At 52.7% G+C, this 19,274-nt stretch overlaps 1 protein-coding gene across 18 annotated transcripts in view; it reads right to left on the reverse strand.

Annotated features, from left to right (window-relative positions):
* MAP4 (microtubule associated protein 4) overlaps positions 1 to 19,274 on the reverse strand; it is a 177,952-nt gene that overhangs the window by 88,358 nt on the left and 70,320 nt on the right. Inside the window, exon 5 of one of the 18 annotated variants that reach the window (XM_054058627.1) lies at positions 12,796 to 15,619. The exons of the other annotated variants lie outside the window; for them this stretch is intronic. Coding sequence (XP_053914602.1) covers positions 15,612 to 15,619 — 8 coding nt within the window. The 3' untranslated portion in view covers positions 12,796 to 15,611. Of the gene's footprint in view, positions 1 to 12,795; positions 15,620 to 19,274 lie in introns of those variants that run through there. 18 annotated transcript variants of the gene reach the window in all.

Consider the following 19,274-nt stretch of genomic DNA (forward strand, 5'->3'; position numbering starts at 1 on the left):
GGAGGGAGGGGATTCTTCTGTTCCTCTCTTGGGAGACCTCAGCTGGAGGATTGGGTCCAGTTCTGGAATCCTCAACAGAAGAAGGAGATGGAGCTGTTGGAATGGGTCCAGAGGAGGTTCCAAGGATGATGCGAGGGCTGGAGCACCTCCCATCCGAGGACAGGCTGAGAGAGTTGGGGTTGTTCAGCCTGGAGAAGAGAAGGCTCCCAGGAGACCTTAGAGTGACCTTCCATTACCTGAAGGGGCTCCAAGAAAGCTGCGGAGGGACTGTTCATAAACGCATCACCAGAGTTGTGCTTTCTGCCCGCATGGGAGGCAGAGATCAGGCGCTCCTTCTCCACCATCTGAACACCCTGGGGCTTTCTGCCACACTGGCAAATTTCATTCTAGAGTTGCAGGTCTCAAAGTGGCCCCAAGAGAAGAGATGGGAAAGCACAAAACGCTGGGCAGCAATTAAGACAGAATTACTTGGCTTTGGATCAAGAACCTGGACACCTCAAACCTTCTCCTCTGCCAAATCCCATTAACAGGAGCAGCTCACACCGCCATCGCAGGCTGACCATGAGACCCACCACAGCGTGGTGCTGGCAGACACCATCCCATCACAGGTCCTTACGCTCTGCCTGACAGTTTGGCGTTGGGAAGCAACGTTTCTAGTGGTTGGCTCTGGAAAGGTGAGTTGTCCGCGCAGCCTTCCTGCTAATTCACCATGTGGGATCATTAACCACCAGTGGGTTCTCCTCCTGAACCTGATAAGTGGCCATTAAACACCGTAAGAAACATCTGCGCAGAAGAAAAGACTCCAGAATAAAAACACCGTTGTTTGGTCATCTCCAAGAACTGTGGAATTGCTTGGTTGGAAAAGACGTTTGAGATCATTGAGTCCAACCATACCTGTCCACTACTAAACCACAGCCCGAAGCACCTTCTCTACATGGCTTTTGAACCCCTCCAGGCATGGGGACTCCACCATCTCCCTGGGCAGCCTCTGCCAATGCTTCACAACCCTTCCATGAAGGAATATTTCCTAATTTCCAGTCTAAACCTCACCTGGAACAACTTGAGGCCATTTCCTCTCATCCCATCCCTCGTTCCTCGGGAGAAGAGCACAACACCCACCTCACCACAACCTCCTTTCCAGGAGCTGCAGAGAGCCATGAGGTCTCCCCTCAGCCTCCTCTTCTCCCAGGGCCCTCAGCTGCTCCTCATAACCCTTGTTCTCCAGCCCTTCCTCAGCTCCGTTCCCTTCTCCAGATGCTCCTCAAGGTCTTTCTTGGAGTGAGGGGCCCAAAACTGACCCAGGATTCAAGGTGTGGCCTCACCAGCGCTGAGCACATGGGGACAATTCCTTCCCTGCTCCTGTGGCCACCCCAGGGCTGATCCAAGCCAGGATGCTGGTGGCCTTCTTGGCCACCTGGGCCACTGTTGAGGGTCCCATCAACGCTCTGCAGCGACTGCTGCGTCCCCAGCAGATCAGAGAGAGCAGAGAAAGCCAGACTGTTTTTTGAGGGAACCAGACTGACCTGCGGGCATGGAAAAGTCTCTTGTCAGAGCGAATATCAGCAAAGCCTTTTTTTAGAACAGAGAGGTCAAACAGAGTGCGTTCTGCTTAAAAAAGAAGGTTAAATAACATCAAAATCACAGAATCACTCAATGGCTTCAGTTGGAAAAGACCTTTAAGACCATCGAGCCCAACCATCAATCCAGCCCTGCTAAGGCCACCACCAGAATATGCCACCAAGTTAAACATCTACTCATCTTTTAGACTCCTCCAGGGATGGGGACTCCATCACCCCTCTGAGCAGCCTCTGCCAGGGGCCTGAGAGCCCTTCCAGTGAAGAAAGTCCTCCTGACGCCCAACCTACATCTCCTCCAGCGCAACCTGAGGCCACGTCCCCGTGTCCTGTCAGTGGCTACCAGGGAGCAAAGCCCAGCACCCACCTCACCACAGGCTCTTTGCAGGAGCTGCAGAGAGTGATGAGGTCTCCCCTCAGCCTCCTCCTCCAGGCTCAACAGCTCCAGGGCCCTCAACCACTCCCACAGCCCTTGTTCTCCAGATCTTTCCCCAGCTCCAGCCCTCGCATCATCCTTGGAGCCTTCTCTAGACCTGTTCCAACAGCTCCATCTCCTTCTTCTGGTGAGGATTCCAGAACTGGCCCCAATCCTCCAGATGAGGTCTCCCCGGAGAGGAGCAGAGGGGCAGAATCCCCTCTCTCCCTGCTGGCCACGCTCTACGCAAAAAGCAACAATCTGATCCCTGATCCTCACCGCTCATATTTGTTATTTCTTTCTTTCCAAGGGAATTCCTAACGAAGGATTCAGCTTGTGGGCTTCAACGAGGAGATGCGAGCAAAAACCATCGAGGGTGACTTCCCATTTACACCCTCACTCCGAGGTGGGCTTTGCTCTCTCTACTGACTCCCAGCGCATCCCTCTCCGGCCTCGACGCATCCCAACAATGTTTCATAACGACAAGATTTTCCTCTTTCCAGAAAAGGTTTCATTAATCCAAGCTTATCCCGGTACGAAACGAGAACGCGGGGACAAGAACAGCTGCGGCAGGGCTAGAAAAGAGAAAATGCACAATATAATCAGCCTGACCCTATTTGCCACCGGGGACCGAAAGGGAAGAAGATTAAAGAGCTCAAGGTCTCAAAGGGAGCTACAACCGGAGCCGGGATTAGGGGACTTCCCTGACCTCCGGGGTCAACATCCTCTCAAAGCCACCTCAACATCCCAACCCATCATTCCCCGTGAATGTTTCGTAAGGAGGAAAAAAAAACCTGTTAAATGAATCGTTTCGATCAAACAAAACGGTTCAAATCGATGACAAAAGGAATGGTTGAACTCGATGACAAAAGGAATGGTTGAACTCGATGACAAAGGGAACGGTTCAAATCGATGACAAAAGGAATGGTTGAAATCGATGACAAAAGGAATGGTTGAACTCGATGACAAAAGGAATGGTTGAACCCGATGATCCAAGAGGTCTTTTCCAACCTGGTGATTCGATGATTCTACGAAAAGCAGTGGGACCAGCAAGGAGGGAGTGGATTGTGATCCTCTGCTCCGCTCTGCGGAGACCCCATCTGGAGTCCCGGGTCCAGTTCTGGAATCCTCAACATACGAAGGAGATGGAGCTGTTGGAATGGGGCCAGAGGAGGCCACGGAGATGATCCAAGGGCTGAAGCACCTCCCATAGGAGGACAGGCTGAGAAAGTTGGGGTTGGTCAGCCTGGAGAAGGCTCTGGGGAGACCTTAAAGCAGCTTCCGGACTGAAAGGGGCTCCAGGAAAGCTGGGGAGGGGCTTTTTTCCAAGGGAATGCAGTGACAGGACGAGGGGGAATGGCTTTAAATTGGAAGGGAGTAGATTAGACAAGACATTAGGAAGAACTTCTTCCCCATGAGGGTGGGGAGGCCCTGGCACAGGTTGCCCAGAGAAGCTGGGGCTGCCTCATCCCTGGAGGTGTTCAAGGCCAGTGTGGATGGGGCTTGGATCACCCTGATCCAGTGGGAGGTGTCCCTGCCCATGGCAGCGGGTGGAACTGGATGGGCTTTGAGGTCCCTTCCAACCCAAACTATTCCATGGTTCCATGATTCCAACATGCCTTCAACCAGAACCCCCAGATCCCATCCCTGGAGGTGTTCAAGGCCAGGTTGGATGGGGCTTGGATCATCCTGATCCAATGGGAGGTGTCCCTGCCCATGTCAGGAGGTGGAACTGGGTGGGCTTTGAGGTCTCTTCCAACTCAAACCATTCCACGATTCTATGTTAGTCAACACTTGAGATGTTACCGCCCCAACTCGGTTGGTTTGCGTGCACTAATAAGACATTAAATTCAAGATCCAAGCTCAAAAGCTCATGGTTGGAGTATTTTAAGAAACAGCCACTTGCTGCGGAATTTTGAGCTTCGTACAAAGCCCATTAACTCGTCCAGATGCAGCCGCTCACTGGAAGGACTCCACTCCATCACAAAACCTCAAGATTTTGTCTTAACGTCTTTAAAATCTCACTAAGCCTCACCCTAAAGCTTTTAACCGCCTTCTCGACATCTGTACAACTTCATTATAAGCTTTTTATTCTCCGGTCAACAAGTCAAGCCAGGAAACGTTGATTCCGCCTCTGAATCAACATCCAGAAGCGAAAAGCACAAAGCCCAAGCAGCAGGTTGCTGGGAAAACATCATTTTGGAGAGAAAGATCACTTGGCAACAGCAATTCTTCAATAAAAAAGGTCCCAGCTTTTACTTGTAGGCATCACTGGAGCTTCCACTACGCTCCCAGGAGCTCTACCAGTTCCAAACCTTCATGTGTCCGCGAGCAGCCCTTAAGGAACTCAGAGTATCAAAGAGAGCTTCCACAAAGCTGACATCCTGCCAATTCCAACCTCTTCCCTCTCTCATCTCCGAGCTTTGCTTCCCCACGCGGCATCACCACCACGGCCAAGACACACCGGGGCTTTCCATCCCACCTTGGAGCTCCAGCCTGGCTGGGAGTGGCCCAGGGACAGGTTCTCCTCGGTCCCTGGAGAAGTGAAGCATCTCCAAAGCAGCTCCAGCAGGGCCGCCACGCTCTACTCTCCGGCAAATAACAGAGCTCATTACACAACAACTTAAGCTGATTAGACACGAGCAGCAAACGAGCCCACGGCCCAGGAGGAACAACTCCTTGAGCATCTCATGGACCGTATGGAGCAAATGGGGCTGGAGTCTCTCCGAGCAGCTCCAACTTCAGGATCTCAGCAGCATTTGGAGTGAGCCCAGAGGAGGCCACGGAGATGATTCAAGGGCTGGAGCACCTCTACTATGAGGACAGGCTGAGAGTTGGGGTTGTTCAGCCTGGAGAAGAGAAGGCTCTGAGGAGACCTTAGAGCAGCTTCCAGTACCTGAAGGGGCTGCAAGAAAGCTGGAGAGGGACTTTTTCCAAGGAAATGGGAGTGACAGGGCGAGGGGGAATGGTTTTAAATTAGAAGAGAGAAGACTTGGATTGGACATTAGGAAGAAATTCTTCACGATGACGACTGGGAGGCCCTGGAACAGGTTGCCCAGAGCAGTGGTGGCTGCTCCATCCCTGGAGGTGTTCAAGGACAGGTTGGATGGGGCTTGGAGCAACCTGATCCAGTGGGAGGTGTCCTGGCCCATGGCAGGAATGGAACTGGATAGGCTTCCAGGTCCCTTCCAACTCAAGCTTTCCTGGAGCCCCTTTCAATCCTGGAAGCTGCTCTAAGGTCTCCCTGGAGCCTTCTCTTCTCCAGGCTGAGCGACCCCAACACTTTCAGCCTGACCTCATACGGAAGATGCTCCAGCCCTTGCATCATCCCCATGGCCTCCTCTGGACTCTCCTCCACAGCTCCATGCCTTTGCTGTGCTGAGGACTCCAGAACCGGACCCAGGACTCCAGGTGAGGTCTCCCCAGAGCAGAGCAGAGGGGCAGAATCCCCTCCGTCCCTGCTGGCCACGCTGCTCTGGATGCAGCCCAGGACACGGGTGGTTTCTGGGCTGTGGGCGCACATTGCCGTGGGTTGGAAGGGACCTCAAAACCCACCCGGTTCCTCCCACTGGATCAGGTTGCTCAAAGCCTCATTCACCGTGGCCTTCAACACCTTCAGGGATAGGAACGGGGAGCCTAGTTGACAGGCAGTTAGAATTATGGAACCATGGAATGGTTTGGGTTGGAAGGGACCTCAAAGCTCATCCAGTTCCATCCCATTCCATGGGCAGGGACACTTCCCATTGGATGAAGTTTCTCCAAGCCCCATCCAACCTGGCCTTCAACATCTTCCAGGGATGGGGCAGCCATGACTCCTCTGGGCAACCTGGGCCAGGGTCTCATCACCATCATCATGAACAATTTCTTCCTAAGATCTCATCTCAATCTCCCCTCCTTCAGCTTCAAACCATTCTCCCTCGTCCTCTCCCTGCACAATCACGAACTGTATTTTCTGACCTGCTCCTTTGCTGGAGTCCACCCACAACTCCATTGCCCACACGGAATGAGACCATTCAACTCACTGGCAAGTGAAGACCAAGAGAGACTCAAGGTCCACAAGGTCTTCATTGCAAGGCTTTTAGAGCATTTTAACCACAGCAGTGGCCATGGGTAAAACAACGGATGGGATCTCTCTGGACTTCTGTGAAGTCTTTGACACAGCGCTGCACAACATCCTTCTCTCTAAACCGGAGAGATATAGAGTCGACTGATGGAGAGTACGGGGGATAAGAAACTGGATGGATGGTCATATTCAAAGAGCAGTGGTCAATGGCTCAAAGTCCAGATGGAGATCTGTGACGAGTGATGTCCCTCAGGGGACTGTACGGGACCAGAGCTGTTGAATATCTTTATCAATGATATTGACAGCGAGATCGAGAGCAATCTCAGCAAGATTGGAGAGGACACCGAGCTGAGTGGGACAGTTGCCACAGTGGAAGGATGGGATGTCATCCAGAGAGACGTGGACAGGCTGGAGAAGTGGGGCTGGAGAACCTCATGAAGGTCGACAAGGCCAAGGGCAACGTCCTGCACGTGGGTTGGGGCAATCTATGGTTTTCAGTACATGATGGGGGATGATGGGATGGAGAGCAGCCCTGAGGAGAAGGACTTGGGGTGCTGGGGAGGAGAAGCTCAACAGGAGCCACAACGTGCGCTCCCAGCCCAGAAACCACCCGTGTCCTGGGCTGCATCCAGAGCAGCGTGGCCAGCAGGGACGGAGGGGATTCTGCCCCTCTGCTCCTCTCCGGGGAGACCTCAGCTGGAATACTGTGTCCAGTTCTGGAATCCTCACCAGAAGAAGGAGATAGAGCTGTTGGAATGGGTCCAGAGGAGGCTCCAAGGATGCTGCGAGGGCTGGAGCACCTCCCATCCGAGGACAGGCTGAGAGAGTTGGGGTTGTTCAGCCTGGAGAAGAGAAGGTTTCGAGGAGACCTTAGAGTGACCTTCCAGTACCTGACGGGGCTCCAGGAAAGCTGGGGGGAACTGTTCCCAAAGGCGTGTGGGGATGGGACGAGGGGCGATGGGGATAAACTGGAGAGGGGCAGAGTTAGACTGGACATGAGGAGGAATTTCTTCCCCATGAGAGTGGTGAGGCCCTGGCCCAGGTTGTCCAGGGAAGTGGTGGTTGCCCCATCCCTGGAGGTGTTGAAGGTCACATTGGATGGGCCTTGGGCACCTGATCCAGTGGGAGGTGTCCCTGCCCATGGCATGGGGTTGGAACCGGATGATCTTTAAGGTCCCTTCTAACCCAAACTGTTCCATGATTCTATGATTCTAGAGCAGACCTGCAAGATTTTAAGCCGAACCTGCTGCAAAGTATTCTGTGTGCTCAGAAGATCACTGTTTATCAGGTCACGATGCACCTTTTCAGTTCCTAAGACCTCGAGAACCCATCAGGGACATTAAACCCGACTGCAGTCAGACAAATGCAGAGGAGCTCTACTGATCCATCGCACATTGAAGTGACAGATCTGTGCCTCCTGATCTCATGAGTCATCTTTTACCATGATCTGAAAGCTCAGCGCCCGCGTTCCACCAGACACTCAGCCACGTGTGAGTTACAGACCTTGAGCTGATCCAGGGCATGGAAGGGGCTCTTCAGCGCAGTCTTTCTGAGTGAAGTTCTGGGTTAAACAAAGATTTATTTACCCCAATGTCTCGAGTTCCTGGTGTTTAGAAGAGCTTCGACACCTGGGAAGATTCTTTTCGTAAGTGCCTCATGAGTTGAGATGATGCCAATGGCCACCCAACATCTTTGCCAGCCGTAGGAAGCTCTAAGGGTCTTCAGCTGGAAGAGTATCAGCTCCCTAAGAGCAACACAAGGGCACAAACCTTCCTCTTCCAGACTCATGAGGTGAAGGGAAGCCTGGAGAAGTCTCTGGAGAGAACTTAGAGCAGCTTCCAGAACTGAAAGGGGCTCCAGGAAAGCTGGGGAGGGGCTCCTGATCAGGGAGGGCAGGGAAAGGATGAGGGGGAATGGTTTGAAGATGCAAGAGGGGAGATGAGATCTTAGGAAGAAATGTTCTCCTGTGAGGTAGGGGAGACTCCAGCCCAGGTTGCCCAGAGAACTGGTGGCTGCCCCATCCCTGGAGGTGTTGAAGGCCACGTTGGATGGGGCTTGGAACAACCTGATCCAGTAGGTCCATGGTAGGGGGTGGATCTGGATGGGCTTTGAGGTCCCTTCCAACTGAAATCATTCCATGGCTCCATGATTCTCACTTGCCATCAACTAGAACCCCCAGATCCCACCCCTGGAGGTGTTGAAGGCCAGGTTGGATGGGGCTTGGATCACCCTGATCCAGCGGGAGGTGTCCCTGCCCATGGCAGGGGGTAGAACTGGATGGGCTTTGTGGTCCCTTCCAAGCCAAACCATCCCATGTTCTCTGAAGCAGCACAGCTCCGGCACTGCCACCACCTCCCAGCCGGGATCGTCGCTGGGAGCATTGCGTCTTCAGCCTCTGCCCCCACTGCTGCCTGATGAGCTTCAGCGAGAGCCCTCCATCCATCTCAGCCTAAAAATAACCACCCCCAACAGCTCAGACACACAAAAGCTCTTAGTCATGCCCAGCGGAAGAGCCGAGTGATCCTCTAAATTATTCAACTTTGCTGCTTTTTATAGACTGTACCAACAAAACCCACGAGGTCTCCTTCAGTGAACGTGGTTGGATGCAAACCCCGTCTGAAAAGCCCAAACCCCAGAAGTCCAAAGAGTATAAAATCCATTCTAAACACAAACCTGCACCAAACAGGAAACACGAAGGGAGGTAAAATCAGCTTTAATTAGAAAAGCCCACCTCTAAGTGTCCCATAGCAACGGGTTGGATGGGGCTTGGAGCAACCTGGTCCAGTGGGAGGTGTCTCTGCCCATGGCAGGGAGATGGAACTGGATGGGCTTTGAGGTGTCTTCCAACCAAAACCATTCCATGATTCTAACCTGCTGTCCCAGAACCCCCAGCTCCCATCCCTGGAGGTGTTCAAGGCCAGACTGGAGGAGGCTTTGAGCAATGTGATCCAGTGGGAGGTGTCCCTGCCCATGGCAGGGGGTTGGAACTGGAGGGGCTTTGAGGTCCCTTCCAACCCAAACCATTCCATGGTTCCATGATTCTAACTTGCGACCAACCAGAACCCCCAGATCTCATCTCTGGAGGTGTTCCAGGCCAGGTTGGAGGAGGCTTTGAGCAACCTGATCCAGCGGGAGGTGTCCCTGCCCATGGCAGGGTTTGGAACTGGATGGGCTTTGAGGTCCCTTCCAACAAAACCCATTCTGTGATTCTATTCAAGTGTGAATCAGCGAGAATGACATTTTTAGGGTTTCTGTAGGGTTTGTGGAGTTTTTGTGTTGGGGAGATGGTTTATGTTTGGGTTTCTTTCTTCATTTTGTGCTCTCACAGCTTCTTCAACAGCAAAAGTGGTCAGAATCCAAAAACTGAGCCTCAGGCACGGAGCAGCTGAACCTCCTGATGAAAACATCACGCACGGAAACGTTGTACCGTGCAAATCCCACAGCCGTATTGATGCCGAGAGTCCTCACACATTCATAGAATGGTTTGGGTTGGAAAGGACCTCAAAGCCCATCCAGTTCCACCCCCTGTGATGGGCAGGGACACCTCCCACTGGATCAGGGGCTCCAAGCCCCATCCAACCTGGCCTTGAACACCTCCAGGGATGGGGCAGCCACCACTACTCTGGGCAACCTGTTCCAGGGCCTCTCCACCCTCGTAGGAGAAAGTTTCTTCCTAATATCTCATCTCAATCTCCCCTCTTTCAGCTTCAAACCCTTCCCCTCATCTTATCCCTGTACTCCCTGATCCAGAGCCCCTCCCCAGCTTTCCTGGAGCTCCTTTCAGTCCTGGAAACTGCTCTAAGGTCTCCTTGGAGCTGTCTCTTCTCCAGGCTGAACAACGCCAATTCTCTCAGCCTGTCCTCGGATGGGAGATGCTCCAGCCCTTGGATCAGCTCCTTGGCCTAATCTGCACTTGCTCCAATAGATTCATGTCCTTCCTCTGCTGAGGACTCCAGAACTGGATCCAAGACTCGAGGTGGGGTCTCACCAGAGCAGAGCAAAGGATCAGAATCCCCTCCCTCCCTGCTGGTCCCACTTCTTTGGATGGAGCCCAGGACACGGTTGGTTTCTGGGCCGGGAGCACCCATTGCCGGCTCATGTGGAGCTTCTCATCCCCAGCACCCCAAGTCCTCCTTCTCAGGGTTCTCCCAATCCGTTCTCCACCCATTCTGTGTTTGTGCTTGGGATTGTCCCTACCCCAGCGCAGGACCTTTGCAGACCTCCTAAGCCGGAGGAGCTGCACCACCATCACCACCACACACTATTTTCCAGCTACTTCAGACACGTTGATTTTAAGTTCCTTGAAGTCCATCATGGAAAGGAGCATCCACCCCACCCATCCCCTGTTCGCTCTTTATTTCTTGAGTGCCGTGGGAAGATATTTTCCTTCTTTCCGTTTCTGCTCCCCCTGAACAACAACAAAGCCGTGGGGCTCATTCAAATAGTTCAGCGGTGGCCCAGGTGGCCAAGAAGGCCACCAAGCATCCTGGTTTGGACTAGCCCTGAGGTGGCCACAGAAGCAGGGAAGGGATCGTCCCCATGTGCTCAGCACTGGTGAGGCCACACCTTGAATCCTGGGGTCAGTTTTGGGCCCCTCACTCCAAGAAAGTCCTTGAGGGGCTGGAGAACGTCCAGAGAAGGGAACGGAGCTGAGGAAGGGGCTGGAGAACAAGGGTTGTGAGGAGCAGCTGAGGGCCCTGGGGGTGTTCAGTCTGGAGAAGAGGAGGCTGAAGGGAGACCTCATTGCCCTCTGCAGCTCCTGGAAAGGAGGTTGTGGAGAGGTGGGTGCTGGGCTCTTCTCCCAAGGAACGAGGGATAGGACAGGAGGAAATGGCCTCAAGTTGCACCGGGGGAGGGTTAGATTGGATTTTAGGGAGAAATTCCTCACATAAAGGGTTCTCCGGCCCCAGCAGAAGCTGCCCAGGGACGAGGTGGAGTCCCCATCACTGGAGGGGTTTCAAAGCCGGGCAGATGAGGTGCTCAGGGAACTGGTTTAGCAGTGGACAGGCACGATTGGACTCAATGGTCTCAAAGGTCTTTCCCAACTGAGCCATTCTATAATTGTACGATACTCACACCATCACTTCAAACCGAGCTTTCAAGAAACCACTCTAAGACTGAGTCTTCTGAAAGCAACCAACGCTTGGCCAAGCTCATGGGCTTGGTGGATGTGAGGCACGAGCAGTTGAGGCCATTGACCTTAGCACAGTTGATGCTGTGGACCTTAACACATCTCCCACAACATCCTCATAGTCCAACTGACAAAGACAGCCGCACGGCGAGGTGGGTGGAGACCGAGCAGAACAGCCAGGAGCCGAGAGTGGGGATCACTCATCCAAAAACCAAGTGGAGACCAGTCAGCAGTGGTGTCCCCCCCATTCCTCCCTGGGCCATGGCCACCTCAGCCTCACAAGAGAACATTTCTTCCTAAGATCTCATCTCCATCTCCCCTCTTTCAGCTTCAAACCATCCCCCTTGTCCTACCCTTGCCCTCCCTGAGGAAGAGCCCCTCCCCAGCTCTGGTTTAGTACTGGACAGGTATGGTTGGACTTGACCACCTCCGAGGTCTTTTGCAACCACACGACTCTATGAATTCACATTTTAATGCATTAACAAAACCACCTCTTTTAAGGCCGTGTTTTCAAACAGGAATTCTCGTTGAATCCATTTACCTCTTTTGGAACCCGACCAGCGTGGTTTATCGAGCAGATTGAGCTTTCAACTATGAACAAGGAGCACAACCAGGAAGACTCTCAGCACAGCACAACTATCGAGAGGTCGGTTTGGTTGGAGATGTTTATTAGGTTGGTTTATTGTAGTGAATACACAGCTTGACGTGATACAAAGCATCGGGATCGGTAAGAAAAGTCAGAAGTGATAACAGAGAAGCTCATAAGCACAAGGAAGTTCTTGTATGTTCTGCAAAGATATTGTGTCATCTCCAAAGGTGGGAGAAGAGCATGGATAACATGGAATTTCAACAGAGGAACATGTTTGGCAGCGACTTTGGCTTTCTGAACATATAAAGAGAAGGACACACGCACTCCAGCGCATTCATTCACTGCATTTGTAGTGAGACACATGGACATCGTCTGGGAGTGACAGTCCCAAACAAGTTCCACCTCCCCCTAACAAAGCATCCACCACCCAGACAGGTGTGTTCCACCACCATCTCTGAAGAAAAGCCCAACTGAAGCTCTTGGTATGAGTCCCATGAGGCAGAACCACCAGGAACACAGACGCAATCAGCTCTCCTCACGTCCACACTCAAAGTTCACAGCATTAAAAATAAACAAGGATCAAAATATGGGGGGAAAACATAAAGGGTGACAGCGTGGTGGGATGAGTTCTTGATGTCTGCTACTCAGTCTGAAGTCCCTCCCTCATGACGACAGAAATCACTGAGCTCGCTTAAGGCAAAAGGTGAAGAAGACTTGTGGAACCAAGTTCAAATGAAGTAGCTGTGATGCTGTCTTACTCCAAACTCAACCACACTAAAACAAAAGGCTGCAAAGAAGCCTTTGAAAACTAAAGCCAAGAGCACAACAACCTCCTCTTACGGCAACAAAGCCCAAAGAGGAAAACACTTGCGGAGAACGAGAAGGACCAAACATCTCCCTTTGCATCACCTGCCTCTGCTCCCATCTCACCTTCCAGCAGGAATGAGCAGCAGAGCCGAGGTGTGAGGTACAGAGGGAGTGAATGGTCCTGGAGGACCCAAAGACCCAACTGACCACCCTGAGGAGACTTTGGTGGTTTCTCAAGGGTGGAGGCTACAACCACATGGCATCCCTTCCAGTGAACCCAGGAAGCCAGAGGGCAACCTACGACAGCCGCGGACTGGATACTGGGAAGAAATTCTTCATGATGAGGGTGGTGAGGCACTGGCCCAGGTTGCCCAGAGAAGCTGTGGCTGCCCCATCCCTGGAGGTGTTCAAAGCCAAGTTGGATGGGGCTTGGAGCAACCTGATGCAGTGGGAGATGTCCCTGCCCATGGCAGGGGGTGGGACTGGATGGGCTTTGAGGTTCCTTCCAACCCAAACCGTTCTAGGATTCTATCCTCATCAACCTGTCCTGAGGCCAACTCCCATCACCGCTTGTCCATGGGGAAACTCTTCTCTTTGTGCTTTGGTCAAGATCTGGTCTCAACAGCTCCTGGTCAGAAGCAACTACGTGGTGGCTCTGCCAGGTCAGCACGGTGACCCAGCAAGGGAAGAGCCCAGTTTTGGCCAACTGAGTGTCTGTAGGCAACTGGGGGTTTTCCCTAACTTGGAGGAGCCAACAAGGTTGGTTGTTCAGAAACTGTCACCACAAGGATGTCAGTCAGCTGCTAACGAGGCGTTGAAAGGTGGAGAAACCAATAAAGGGCCACCACATTAGAGAACAAAAGCCTTGAGCTTTGATGCGCATGGCTGAACAGGGTGATTGCACAAAAGCTCCAGAGCTTCCTGAGGTCACCCTGGGTGGGGAGCATGTGAAGGCTCAGATGAGAAGAGCTAAAATCAAGATTGGCTGAGACAGTGTGGGAAAAGGGACCTTCAGAGGAAGCCACCTGGTGGCATTAGCAGTGGTGTTGATTCAAGGTGCAATAGTCTTCCAGGACAGCATGAGTTGACCACGCTGAGGAGGAGGCTGAGGGGAGACCTCATCGCTCTCTAAAACTACCTGAGAGGAGGTTGTGGTGAGGTGGGAGTTGGTCTCTTCTCCCAAGTGAGAGGTGATAGGATGGGATGGAATGGCCTGAAGTTGCATCAGGAGAAGTTTCGATTGGACAGCAGGAAAAATTCCTTCACAGAAAGGGTTCTCGGGTCCTGGTAGAGGCTGCCCAGGGACGGGGAGAGTCTTCATCCCTGGAGGGGTTTAAAAGCTGAGTAGAAGTGCTCAGCGATCTGGTTTACCAGTAGACAGGCACGGTTGGAGTTGATGATCTCAAAGGTCTTTTCCAACCTAATGATTCTATGATTCTGTGAGCAGTACTGAGTCTGTACTGACTTGCAGAGACTTTGCTGTCCTCTTGTAGCTCTGTCTGAGGTTCAACCAGGCCCCGTGGTTGGAAAATGTCATGATTGCAGTATAGGTCTAACAGTTTAGTCATGGATCACAGAATCCTGGAATGGTTTGGGTTGGAAGGGACCTCAAAGCCCATCCAGGTCCACGCCCTGCCATGGGCAGGGACACCTCCCACTGGATCAGGTTGTTCAAAGTCCCGGCCAACCTGGCCTGGAACACCTCCAGGGATGGGATTCAGGGATTCTGGTTGACAGCAACCGAGAATCAAGGAATGGTTTGGGTTGGAAGGGACCTCAAAGTCCATCCAGGTCCACCCCCTGCCATGGGCAGGGACACCTCCCACTGGATCAGGTTCCTCAAGGCTCATCAAACTTCCAGGGATGGGGCAGCCACCACTGCTCTGGGCAACCTGTGCCAGGGCCTCCCCACCTTCACCATGAAGAACTTCTTCCTAGTGTCCAATCTAAATCTTCTCCCTTCCAATTTAAAGCCGTACCCCCTCATCCTGTCACTCCAGGCTCTCGGAAAAAGTCCTTCCCCAGCTTTCCTGGAGCCCCTTTCAGTCCTGAAAGCTGCTCTAAGGTCTCCTTGGAGCCTTCTCTTCTCCAGGTTGACCAACCCCAACTCTCTCAGCCCGTCCTCAGAGCAGAGGTGCTCCACCCCTTGGGTCACCTTCGTGGCCTTTGTAGATCTTTCGTTTCGCTCTGGTTTGGAAGGGATGGATTCCTTTTCCTGGCAGGGAACGTCTCAGTCAAGTAGGCAAAGCGAAGCCAAAGTTGGGAGGATAAAGAAAGGCAATTTCCTTTCTTCCTTTCCAAGGCTGGAAAGGAGGAAAGGAGAGCAAAGTAGCTGAGGGAGCCAGGAATTTGGGGTCCACCCTTTTCCTTGATGCTCTCCATTGATGGTGAGCTCTTGAACCCCACAATCCATCCCTCACAAAGCAGAGAGGACCTGCTTGTACCTCAGTAACCACGGGTTCTCCTCATCCATTTCTCAAGTCCACACGCTTGCAAGAAGCTGGTTTGGAGGCGACAACGTTATTAGCGATAAAACCCCATGAGAAGGTTTCGAAGCAGCAAGGATCAAGGCAGGCAAAACACAGCACTAGTGTGGGGAGAAGGGAAAGGAGCTGCAGTCATGGTGGACCCATCCATTATGGAAGCACAACTTAAATCTCAAACCTTCTTTTAACCAAGCATCCATGAAAAAGGAGCGAAATTAAATCGAAAAGTGGTTGAACTCAAAAAGAAATGGAGCTGTGGTTGTGATTTAAACACGGTGGGAGAGCTGAAATAGCGCGGCTGACCACCACGACGTACGTTTGTGCTTACACAAGGCAAGGAAGGTTTCAACAAGCACTGCAGAGCAGAGAGGGAGGAGGAGGAGGGCTGATCGGCCGGCAGCGCAGCCACCCTTTGGTTTCTTCTACGCGTAAAATCCGAGGACGGAAAGCAAGAGCTCTGCAAAATGCTGAAGATTAGAAGTGTAATGGCAGGTAGAAAAGGACACTGGTCTTGGATCAGTGGCAGCCCCAGTGTTAGGAGACAGTCTAGGCTTCTAGGAGGAGAAAATAGAAGAGAGGGAAAGAAGGAGGAGAGGGAAACGGGATGGGGAGAGGGGCAAGAAAGCGCAAGTCATTAGTAAACATCAACATTCAGGTAGCACCACCGCATAACAAGCAACGTTTCATTTAGTGCAGCCAGGAGATTTGCCCAAAGCCAGGTTAGAGACACGGAATTTGGCTTTTGGAAGGGTCTGAACGTCTATCGGTAGCGACGTTACGGAGCGACAGCGCCACATGCACGAGTAGCTGTGATAAAGCACGATTAGAGACAAAGGGCTGTAAAAAGCAGCGACTCGGGACGCTGCTCAAAGCCCAGCGTGAAAGGGTTGAGGACAAAGCCACCCACAGGCTGATGGAGAGAAGTCCACATAGGGGTAATTTCTCATCTTCCAGCAAGATAACAACCAGGATCTTGGAAGAAGAATTATCTGGATTAAACTACAACATCAGCCTGGGTGGTTGTCTTTTTCAAATCCACAATTCCACGGCGCTCTAGGCAAATATCCTGCAATAAGGAGTTGCAAACGTTGCACGGTTCAAGAACTCTGCCTCGATTTGATGGGTTAGCCCTGCTGTGTAGAGCTTTCCCGAGCAGCTTTGCAGCCCGAGGGTCAACACGCGGCTCTCCGGCTCCGTACCTGCGTGCCAGCAGAGTTTTTAAGCCAGTTCCAGCCTCCCCACACCCTCCCCGGCTCACTCGAGCAGCACCAGATGTGCAGAGCTTCCCTCCCAGCGTGGCACCGGCCGCTCTCCTTTCAACCTTATAAGGAAGAACTGAATTAAGAGCGAGGTTCAGTCTCCCCGTCTGTAGCTCTCGAATTCCCAACACAAACCCTCCCGGAGCAAACGAGCTGTCACCACACGCTGCCAAGAGGAACTGCCGGGCTCTCCCTCGCGGGGAAAACAAACGGTGCAGAGGCCAAGAAAGCCAACTGTGTCCTGGGCTGCATCCAGAGCAGCGTGGCCAGCAGGGAGGGAGGGGATTCTGCTCCTCTGCTCCTCTCTGGGGAGACCTCAGCTGGAGGATTGGGGCCAGTTCTGGAATCCTCAACAGAAGGAGGAGATGGAGCTGTTGGAATGGGTCCAGAGGAGGCTCCAGGGAGGATGTGAGGGCTGGAGCACCTCCCATCCGAGGACAGGTTGAGAGAGTTGGGGTTGTTCAGCCTGGAGAAGAGAAGGCTCCGAAGAGACCTTAGAGTGACCTTCCAGTACCTGAAGGGGCTCCAAGAAAGCTGAGGAGGGGCTGTTCCCAAAGGCGTATGGGGATGGGACGAGGGGCGATGGGGATAAACTGGAGAGGGGCAGAGTTAGATTAGACATAAAGAAGAATTTCTTCTCCATGAGGGTGGTGAGATCCTGGAAAGCCTGGAATGACTGAAGAAGCGGAACAGGTTCAGAGGAGGCTCCAAGGATGATGCGAGGGCTGGAGCACCTCCCATCCGAGGACAGGCTGAGGAGTTGGGGTTGTTCAGCCTGGAGAAGAGAAGGCTCCGAGGACACCTTAGAGTGACCTGAAAGGGCTCCAAGAAAGCTGGAGAGGGGCTGTTCCCAAAGGCGTGTGGGGATCGGACGAGGGGTAATAGGGATAAACTGGAGAGGGGCAGAGTTAGACTGGACATAAGGAGGAATTTCTTCCCAATGAGGGTGGTGAGGCCCTGGCCCAGGTTGCCCAGAGAAGCTGTGGCTGCCCCATCCCTGGAGGTGTTGAAGGCCACGTTGGATGGGCCTTGGGCAACTGATCCAGTGGGAGGTGTCCCTGCCCATTGCAGCGGTTGGAATTGGATGATCTTTAAGGTCCCTTCCAACCCAAACTATTCTCTGATTCTCTGATTCTCTGATTCTATGATTCTATGATTCTATGATTCTCAGCTTCATGGGTGCAAATAAACGGCCAGCATCGAGCCAGCTATTCCCATTTTCCTTTCCATTGCAAAATACTGACCTAAACACCTCAACGGGTTAAAGACATCGCTGTTCTAATAAAGATAACACGATGGTTTAGATAGAGCTTTGCCCTGAGTTAGTTTAGTTTGGGATTTATGCCATCGACTGCATTAATGGCATTGGGAGAGCAGCATCCGGTTGGGAAGCAGCCCCGGCGGCCAAAGCAGCGCTGAGAGATCAGTCCTGACCGATTCCAAGCTCCCCAGATGTCTGGAGATAACGCTGTGAGTAATAAAACACGAACAAATCATCACTCAGATTTATTTGATAGGTGAGAGAACCCACGTGGTGGTGCTTTCTGGGATCCAAACCAGAGAGAGAAGACATCTGGGGAGGGACTGTTCCCAAAGTCTGGGAGTGATAGGACGAGGGGCAATGGGGATAATTTGGAAAGGGGCAGAGTCAGACTGGACATAAGGAGGAATTCCATCACGATGAGGGTGCTGAGGCCTTGGCACAAGTTGTCCAGGGAAATGAGAGCTGCCCTGCAGAGAAGGACTTGGGATGCTGGATTTGATGGGTTGATGGTACAGTGGATAAGAAACTGGTTGGATGGTCATATTCTAAGAGTAGTGGTCAATGGCTCAAAGTCCAGATGGAGATCCGTGACAAGTGGTGTCCCTCAGGGGTCCGTACTGGGACCGGAGCTGTTTAATATCTTCATCAATGATATCGACAGCGAGATCGAGGGCACTCTCAGCAAGATTGGAGAGGACACCAAGCTGAGTGGGGCAGTTGCCACAGTGGAAGGATGGGATGTCATCCAGAGGGACCTGGACAGGCTGGAGAAGTGGGGCTGGGAGAACCTCATGAAGGTCAACAAAGCCAAGGGCAATGTCCTACCCCTGGGTTGGGGCAATCCCTGTTTTCCATACTGGCTGAGGGATGATGGGATTGAGAGAAGCCCTGAGGAGAAGGACTTGGGGCGCTGGGGAGGAGAAGCTCGACAGGAGCCACAACGTGCGCTCCCAGCCCAGAAACCAACTGTGTCTTGGGCTGCATCCAGAGCAGCGTGGCCAGCAGGGACGGAGGGGATTCTGCCCCTCTGCTCCTCTCCGGGGAGACCTCAGCTGGAGGATTGGGGCCAGTTCTGGAATCCTCACCAGAAGAAGGAGATGGAGCTGTTGGAACGGGTCCAGAGGAGGCTCCAAGGATGCTGCGAGGGCTGGAGAACCTCCCATCCGAGGACAGGCTGAGAGAGTTGGGGTTGTTCAGCCTGGAGAGAGAAGGCTCCAAGGAGACCTTCCAGCGACCTTCCAGTACCTGAAGTGGCTCCAAGAAAGCTGGAGAGGGGCTGTTCCCAAAGGCGTGTGGGGATGGGACGAGGGACAATGGGGATAAACTGGAGAAGGGCAGAGTTAGATTGGACATAAGGAGGAATTTCTTCCATGTGAGTGTGGTGAGGCCCTGGCCCAGGTTGCCCAGAGAAGCTGTGTCTGCCCCATCCCTGGAGGGGTTGAAGGCCACGTTGGATGGGCCTTGGACAGCCTGAGCCAGTGGGAGGTGTCCCTGCCCATCGCAGGGAGGTTGGAACTGGATGCTCTTTAAGGTCCCTTCCAACCCAAACTATCCTATGATTCGTGTTTTCCAGTAGCTCAGCTTTATCTTCCCGCAGCACTTTCCTCACTGTCTGTCCCAGAATCCAATTCAAACACTTGAAAGTTCTCTTTGTAGCTCTTCAATCTGCCTTTTGCAGTCCAAACC

The sequence above is a fragment of the Cuculus canorus genome, chromosome 2 (assembly GCF_017976375.1).
Source record: "Cuculus canorus isolate bCucCan1 chromosome 2, bCucCan1.pri, whole genome shotgun sequence".
In the NCBI taxonomy this organism is placed as follows: Eukaryota; Metazoa; Chordata; class Aves; order Cuculiformes; family Cuculidae; genus Cuculus; species Cuculus canorus.